We start from the raw sequence: 9,027 nt of genomic DNA on the forward strand, positions 1-9,027 counted from the left end.
CAAACTGGACAGTTTTATCTCAATCTCTTCATTAAAAGACTCAATCATGGACACTCTTACTGACAGTTGTGGCTACTTTGCGTGATGTATTGCTGTCTCTACCTTCTTGACCTTTGTGCTGTTGACAATAATGTTTGTACCATGTTTTTGTGCTGCTACCATGTTGTCTTGTTGTGTTGCTACCATTGCTGTGTTGTCATGTTTTGCTGCCTTGTTATGTTGTCTTAGGTGTCTCTTTCTGTAGTGTTGTCTCTCTTGTTGTGATGTGTGTTTTTTCCTATATTTATATTGTATATTTTTATTTTTTTAATCCCAGGCCACCGTCCCCGCAGGAGGCCTTTTGCCATTTGGTAGGCCGTCATTGTAAATAAGACTTTGTTCTTAACTGACTTGCCTAGTTAAATAAAATAAATGCATTTCAGCCTACTTTGAAAGAAAACAACTTTATATCCGAGTTGTGCCTATTGTTTACGGGTATCTACCCTCTCATTGGCTAGAATTCCCCCACCTGATCTCGCCTCCTCCCGCCTGCCTTCCTTCTTTGAGGACATATATTTCCATTGTAGAGTGGTCACTAGACTATCTTGTCATTATAACAGATTGTCTTTCTTTGACATCCTCAAACACAGATAGGGGTCTTACTGGAGAGGAGCAGGCGTGTACATTCCTGAACTTGACGTGAAGATATGTGCGATGAACTGTCAGTAAACTCAGTTGAACTGTTGGCGATAGTAGCTGCCCTCTAGTGGGTGGAGGATGCTCAACCTGTCAGAATTATATTATGATCAGTTTCCTTGTCTGTGTTGAATAGCTTATCTGGCAAATCGAAAAGGATTTGGGTCCCTGGGTCCCAGCTCTCTTGGGAGTGGGTGGGAGTGAAATAGTAGACCAGGTAGAAAAAAATGCTTTAAAACAAGATATAATTGGGTAGAGGTGAGGCCAAATGTAAGATTAGAGCCATTATGATAGATGTGTGGCAGAAGAGGTGGGACAGCGAGCCCAAAGGCCGGCATTTATTTTCCCTACAAAGAAAGGTTGGTGGACCAAGATTCAATGATCAGATTAGGAAGGAAGATATGGTGCGGTTTGCTCAGTTGCGTCTAGGGCATTGTACATTGAATTCGTCATTAGATCTGTTTGGCAAGCATGGGAATGGTTTGTGTACGGAGTATATGTTTGATGAAACAGTCAAGCATGTGTTGATGTATTGTTGTAAGTACCAGTATTGTTGTAAGTATTGGTATATGGAAGGGAGGGAAAGATTGAAGTGTAGGGTTATTAAGGTTGGATGAGGATGTGGAGTTGGAAGGGATTTCAAATCAAATCGAAGCTTGGCCCCATTGATATACTGGGCCGTACGCACTACCCTCTGAAGCGTCTTACAGTCAGATTCCCGAGCAGTTGTCATACCAGGCGGTGATGCAACCGGTCAGGATGCTCTCGAAGGGGGATGGGGAAGGGTTTGTTAGAAGTTACTAGGACTCTTTTTTATTTTCTTAGTAGTACATGATTAGATAGGAGGGTTTAGTTTATTTGAATGTTTATGTATTTATTAATTTAGTCTGTGAACTGTGATAGACTACACACTCCAGTACAGTAGGTGGCGGCATGCACCTCTAACTTTTGTTTGCGATGCCCATTATATTATAGAAGAAAAAGAAGACTTCCTCAATTTCTCACTAGCAAAATGGTTCCTCCAGTTGCAGTCTCTCCTGTCATCAAGGTAAATCTATATTCATTTTAATAACTTGTGTTGTACTAACTCATTTGAATGCATATGGTGAATACAGCAGGTTATTTTATGTCATGTTAAAATCAGACGTGTATTTTGTTAGTAAGTTTAGCTAGCTAGCTTCTAACATATGTTAATCGTATGACATTGACTGGTTCAATCCAATGAGGGTTAGCTAGCCAGCTAAATTACGATATACCTGCCATAAAGATAGTATAACTAAATAATCCAGCCAAAATTGATGACAATATGTTACTTTGACCCAGGTTTAATAGTTCAACTCACTAGTCTATAATAATTCTGAGGCAAGGTCACAGTATTGGCTACTTGCCGAGTACGCTCGCTAACGTGCTAACTTATTAGCACGTTAGCTAGCATGGCTAACTGGGGCCGTTCCAGGTCATCTCACATGTAGTCTAACGTTAGCGTGCAAGACACGAATTAAATCTTCTGCCAAAAGACGATTGAAAGTCAACCAGCATAAATAGATAGTGGTCAAGGCAATCGCATACGTTTGAACTGTGTAGCTAAGTCAACTAACTAGCTAATCAATTGTCTTTATTTCAGACGGCCAGGTGGTCATTCTTGCTCATTGGCATGTTTTATGGCAAACAAAGATATGGTAAGTAGCTTACTACCAAGGTATACGATTGTTGTAATGTCACATGAGGGTATTTTGAATGATCATTATTGCAGTGTCAGTGTCATTGTCATTGCTGTATTTCCTTTAGACTATCTGAAGCCAAGAGCAGAGAAAGAGAGGCTTGTTGAGGAGGCAGAGAAGAAGATCCGAGAGGAGCAAGAGAAAATTGCCAAAGCACTTGCAGAAGGTACATTTTTTAAAAACGCATCAGAATGTTAGGTCTGCAGTGAAGATGTAACTGAGGAAATGTTGTGAAACACGTTTTTCTGTTGTTTTTTTTTACAGCCTCTGAAGACACCATCCTGAAATGAACTGCCTATGGATTCTGTTTGAAGAATAATGAAATAAAAAACATAAGTAATTTAATGTATTAAATAATTATTCTTGGATATATCTGTTAAGATAGTAATGTGTTTTGACATCCAGATTCATTTTTTTAAATATATATATATATATGCATATGCGCCAGATGTTTCCCAAATATTCTATATGAAACCTAGCTGAAACGTTTTGTATAGTTAGAGGTGTTAGTCTCAAATCTGAAAATACACTGCTCAAAAAAATAAAGGGAACACTTAAACAACACAATGTAACTCCAAGTCAATCACACTTCTGTGAAATCAAACTGTCCACTTAAGAAAGCAGCACTGATTGACAATACATTTCACATGCTGTTGTGCAAATGGAATAGACAACAGGTGGAAATTATAGGCAATTAGCAAGACACCCCCAATAAAGGAGTGGTTCTGCAGGTGGTAACCACAGACCACTTCTCAGTTCCTATGCTTCCTGGCTGATGTTTTGGTCACTTTTGAATGCTGGCGGTGCTTTCACTCTAGTGGTAGCATGAGACGGAGTCTACAACCCACACAAGTGGCTCAGGTAGTGCAGCTCATCCAGGATGGCACATCAATGTGAGCTGTGGCAAGAAGGTTTATTGTGTCTGTCAGCGTAGTGTCCAGAGCATGGAGGCGCTACCAGGAGACAGGCCAGTACATCAGGAGACGGAGGAGGGCAACAACCCAGCAGCAGGACCTCTGCCTTTGTGCAAGGAGGAGCACTGCCAGAGCCCTGCAAAATGACCTCCAGCAGGCCACAAATGTGCATGTGTCTGCTCAAACGGTCAGAAACAGACTCTATGAGGGCCCGACGTCCACAGGTGGGGGTTGTGCTTACAGCCCAACACCATGCAGGACGTTTTTCATTTGCCAGAGAACACCAAGATTGGCAAATTCGCCACTGGTGCCCTGTGCTCTTCACAGATGAAAGCAGGTTCACACTGAGCACATGTGACAGACTGGAGATGCCGTGGAGAACGTTCTGCTGCCTGCAACATCCTCCAGCATGACCTGTTTGACGGTGGGTCAGTCATGGTGTGGGGTGGCATTTCTTTGGGGGGCGCACAGCCCTCCATGTGCTCGCCAGAGGTAGCCTGACTGCCATTAGGTACCGAGATGAGATCCTCAGACCCCTTGTGAGACCATATGCTGGTGCGGTTGGCCCTGGGTTCCTCCTAATGCAAGACAATACTAGACCTCATGTGGCTGGAGTGTGTCAGCAGTTCCTGCAAGAGGAAGGCATTGATGCTATGGACTGGCCCGCCCGTTCCCCAGACCTGAATTAAATTGAGCACATCTGGGACATCATGTCTCGCTCCATCCACCATGCCACGTTGCACCACAGACTGTCCAGGAGTTGGCGGATGCTTTAGTCCAGGTCTGGGAGGAGATCCCTCAGGAGACCATCCGCCACCTCATCAGGAGCATGCCCAGGTGTTGTAGGGAGGTCATACAGGCACGTGGAGGCTACACACACTACTGAGCCTCATTTTAACTTGTTTTAAGGACATTACATCAAAGTTGGATCAGCCTGTAGTGTGGTTTTCCAAACGCTTTCATTTTGAGTGTGACTCCAAATCCAGACCTCCATGGGTTGATAAATTTCCATTGATAATTTTTGTGTGATTTTGTTGTCAGCACATTCAACAATGTAAAGAAAATTTCATAAGAATATTTCATTCATTCAGATCTAGGATGTGTTACTTTAGTGTTCCCTTTATTTTTTTGAGCAGTGTATTTGTGTATACCCACCCTTGTTTTCTTCTGTGTAAATTGAGTGAAATAACTATAAAAGATACACCTGGGAACCAGATGTAGGCTTGGGTGGTATACCTTATATGGGTATTTGGAAAAAGCAATGGGATCCTTTGTCAATACCATCAACTATTTATTTGAAGTTTTTCAATACATTTTAATATTTGTAGCTACTTTTTAAGTTACACTACATGACCTAAAGTGATCAAACATCTCAATCCAAAATCATGGGCATTAACATGGATTTGGTCCACCCCTTTGCTCCTATAGCAGCCTCCACTCTTCTGGGAAGGCTTTCCACCTAGATGTTGGAACATTGCTGTGGGAACTAGCTTCCATTCAGCCACAAACATTAGAGAGGTCAGGCATTGATGTTGGGCGATTAGGCCTGGCTCGTAGTCGGCATTCCAATTCATCCCAAAGTCAGGGCTCTGTGCAGGCCAGTTAAGTTCTTCCACACCGATGTCGACAAACCATTTCTGTGTTGACCTCGCTTTGTGCACGGGGGCATGCTGAAACCGGAAATGGCCTTTCCCAAACTGTTGCCACAAAGTTGGAAGTATAGAATTGTCTAGAATGTCATTGCATGCTGTAGCGTTAAGATTTCCCTTCACTGGAAGTAAGGAGCCTAGCCTGAACCATGAAAAACAACCCCAGACCATTATTCCTCCTGCACCAAACTTTTTGACACTATGCATTGGGGCAAGTATCATTGTCTTGGCATCTGACAAACCCAGATTTGTCCGTTGGACTGCCAGATGATGACGAGTGATTCATCATTTCAGAGAACGCGTTTCCACTGCTCCGAAGGCCAAGGACGACGAGCTTTATACCACTCCAGCCAACGCTTGGCATTGCGCATGGTGATCTTAAGCTTGTGTGCGGTAGCTCAGCCATAGAAACTTATTTCATGAATCTCCCGACGAACAGTTATTGTCCTGACGTTGCTTCCAGAGGCAGTTTGGAACTAGGTAGTGAGTGTTGCAACCGAGGACAGACGTTCTGTGAACTTGTCTAGCCTACCACGTTGCGGCTGATCTGTTGTTGCTCCCAGACATTTCCACTTCACAATAACAGCACTTACTGTTGACCGGGCCAGGGCTGAAATTTGATGATCTGACTTGTTGGAAAGGTGGAATCCCATGACAGTGGCACTGAGGCAATTCTACTGCCAATGTTTGTCTATGGAGATTGCATGGCTGTGTGCTTTATTTTATACACCTGTCAGCAACGGGTGTGGCTGAAATGGCCAAATCCACAAATTTTGTATATATAGTATATTACCTTCAGTCAACTTGTGCAATACCTTAGGAGATGAAGCAGATTGGGTTCTTCATTTCACCATAGTTCCCCAGAACAGTTAAGCCATCACTTGTTTTACAGTAAATAGCACAACCGGAGAAAGCGAGCTGGTGAGTCCATAGCGTTCTATATCTATCGGCGATTCAGTTGTGCAACGCACATGAGATGAAGTTACACTTGTATACAATTCACTACTAAATGTTTGCCATCAGTTATCTAATAATGGCGATCTGACAGAAGTCAGAGCTGTGCAGCTGCCATTTATTCCCCCCTGTGCTTCCTACTAGTGTTTTATTTTTTCTCCCCCATCTGCTCCGTACAGGCCTACACATGCTGCTCTTTCTTCAAAGGCATGCATCACAACTTTGGTCATTTGCATAATTTCTCTCGTTCAACTTTCGCTTGTAAATGTCCACACTCACCGAAAAGGATATTCGGTAGCTACTAGCTAATCCTGTAGGACTTTATGAACTGGATTTACCAACCATTGCAATTAGTTTATGTTTGTTTTTGCTCGTTGGCATTCAGATAACGGTGTCTGTCATTTAGCTTGTTTGTCTTTTTAATGCCCCCTTGTGTGCTATGCCAGTAATACTGTATATCCTGGTATGAGAGCAGGACAATATGAAAATCTCTGTCACCCTGCCCTTCACTGTGAGATGACCGGAGTAGGGACTAGGCTGTAATCCAGGCCCAGTATAGCATAAATCCCAGGATTCAGGTCATAGGACAATCTAAGAAAGTGCTGAGTGAACATTACTGCCACACACCCTTCGACCCAGGTTTAACACACAATAGACACATACCTGGTCAATTTTACATTACATTCATGAATATTCAACATGCAGTTTTTGGTTGATAATCTGAAAGCATTTGGCTGGGAGGTTTTCTACTTGTAATCCTGAATGACAAGCATAACAATGGCATAATTTTACTTATGTTATGTAGGCAAATAACACCAACACTGTTTAATGTTAATTAGGTTTTCTCAATGCTATTAGTGAGCTATATCGTGACACTCACAAAGGTTGTGTGTATATATATATCATTCTGCAACAGCCATAAATAACATGGCTTAAAATGTGTTCCTCTGTACAACTCGGTACAGCAACTGTGCCATAATAATGTATATGGGTCAGAAGATTGGTGGAAACTGCTGAGAGTTAGTGCTGGTTAAGAGGCTTTATTTCCAGATGAGTCATGAGCTGGATACTGCCTGGAGACAATGGGAATTTCAGCTGCAAATTATACTGTGGAGCTAATATCAAGACAAAACATTCCCAAAATAGAAAAATGGTTCAGATTGACAAGGGGTGATTTAAACCTTGTTCACATTGGCAGTTTGAAGTGACTCACCCAATGATTTTGCATATCTGAGTTGAATCTGTTCTATTTCAAACGACCTTCGGGGGTTTAAATCAGATGTGGATTCCTGGCCATGCGACTTGTCTGAATGGTCAAATCTGATTTATTTGCCCTTAAATGTTTTTTAGACATATTTGGCATATCTTGTTGCTTGCTAGCTACTTTGTTGACAGTTTGATGAGAACATGACATGGTAGCTACCTAGCTTGTTAATTGTGTACAAACATCCCGTCGGGATGTATCACAGCCCGGTATGACAACTACACCACCCTCAACCGCAAGGCTCTCCAGAGGGTGGTGCGGTCTGCACAACGCATCACCGGGGGCAAACTACCTGCCCTTCATGACACCTACAGCACCTGATGTCACAGGGAGGCCAAAAAGATCATCAAGGACAACAATCACCCGAGCCACTGCCTGTTCACACCGCTTTCATTCAGAGGGTGAGGTCAGTACAGGTGCATCAAATCTGGCACCGAGAGACTGAAAAACAGCTTCTACATTTGGAGTCGGAAGTTTACATACACCTTAGCCAAACACATTTAAACTCAGTTTTTCACAATTCCTGACATTTAATCCTAGAAAAAAGTATTCCCTGTCTTAGGTCAGTTATGATCACCACTTTATTTTAAGAAGTGAAATATCAGAATAATACTAGAGAATGATTTATTATTCTATTCTATTTTGCCACAACTTTGGGAATATGCTTGTGTCATTGTCCATTTGGAAGACCCATTTGCGACCAAGCTTTAACTTCCTGACTGATGTCTTGAGATGTTATTTCAATATATCCACATAATTTTTCTCCCTCGCGATGCCATCTATTTTGTGAAGTGCACTAGTCCCTCCTGCAGCAAAGCACCCCCACAACATGATACTGCTGCCCCCATGCTTCACGGTTGGAATGGTGTTCTTCAGCTTGCAAGCATCCCCCTTATGGCCAAACCGTTAAATCGTTTTTGTTTCATCAGACCAGAGGACATTTCTCCAAAAAATACGATCTTTGTCCCCATGTGCAGTTGCAAACCGTAGTCTGGCTTTTTTTATGGCAGTTTTGGAGCAGTGACTTCTTCCTTGCTGAGCGGCCTTTCAGGTTATGTTGATATAGGACTCATTTTACTGTGGATATAGATACTTTTGTACCTGTTTCCTCCAGCATCTTCACAAGGTCCTTTGTTGTTATGGGATTGATTTGCTCTTTTCGCACCAAAGTACGCTCATCTCTAGGGGACAGAACGTGTCTCCTTCCTGAGTGGTATGACGGCTGCATGGTCCCATGGTGTTTATACTTGCATACTATTGTTTGTACAGATGAACGTGGTACCAGGCATTTGGAAATTGATCCCAAAGATGAACCAGACTTGTGAAGGTCCACAATTTCTTTTCTGAGGTATTGGCTGATTTTCTTTGGATTTTCCCATGATGTTAAGCAAAGAGGCATTGAGTTTGAAGGTAGGCCTTGAAAAACATCCACAGGTACACCTCCAATTGACTCAGGCTAATTTACATAATTTATCAGAATCTTCTAAAGCCACAGTCACCTTAGTGTATGTAAACTTCTGACCCACTGGAATTGTGATTAAGTGAAATAATCTGTCTGAAAACAATTGTTGGAAAAATTGCATGCATAAAGTAGATGTCCTAACCGACTTGCCAAAACTATAGTTTGTTAAGAAGACATTTGTGGAGTGGTTGAAAAACTACTTTTAATGACTCCAACCTAAGTGTATGTAAACTTCCGACTTCAACTGTATCTCAAGGCCATCAGGCTGTTAAACAGCAATCACTAACTCAGAGAGGCTGCTGCCTACATTGAGACCCCATCACTGGACACTTTAAACAATGCCACTTTAAATAATTCCACTTTAATAGTGTTTTCATATCTTACATTG

At 42.2% G+C, this 9,027-nt stretch overlaps 1 protein-coding gene across 1 annotated transcript; it reads left to right on the forward strand.

The window, feature by feature from the left end:
- The first annotated feature begins 1,656 nt into the window (after window positions 1-1,656).
- On the forward strand, window positions 1,657-2,960 carry LOC139408804 (ATP synthase subunit e, mitochondrial-like). The gene is made up of 4 exons (XM_071153149.1): window positions 1,657-1,723; window positions 2,300-2,354; window positions 2,464-2,562; window positions 2,661-2,960. The coding sequence occupies exons 1-4, from the start codon at window positions 1,688-1,690 to the stop codon at window positions 2,684-2,686; spliced, it is 216 nt and encodes a 71-aa protein (XP_071009250.1). The 5' UTR covers window positions 1,657-1,687; the 3' UTR covers window positions 2,687-2,960.
- The last annotated feature ends 6,067 nt before the right edge of the window (window positions 2,961-9,027 follow it).

Source organism: Oncorhynchus clarkii, chromosome 5 (assembly GCF_045791955.1).
Source record: "Oncorhynchus clarkii lewisi isolate Uvic-CL-2024 chromosome 5, UVic_Ocla_1.0, whole genome shotgun sequence".
NCBI lineage: Eukaryota > Metazoa > Chordata > Actinopteri > Salmoniformes > Salmonidae > Oncorhynchus > Oncorhynchus clarkii.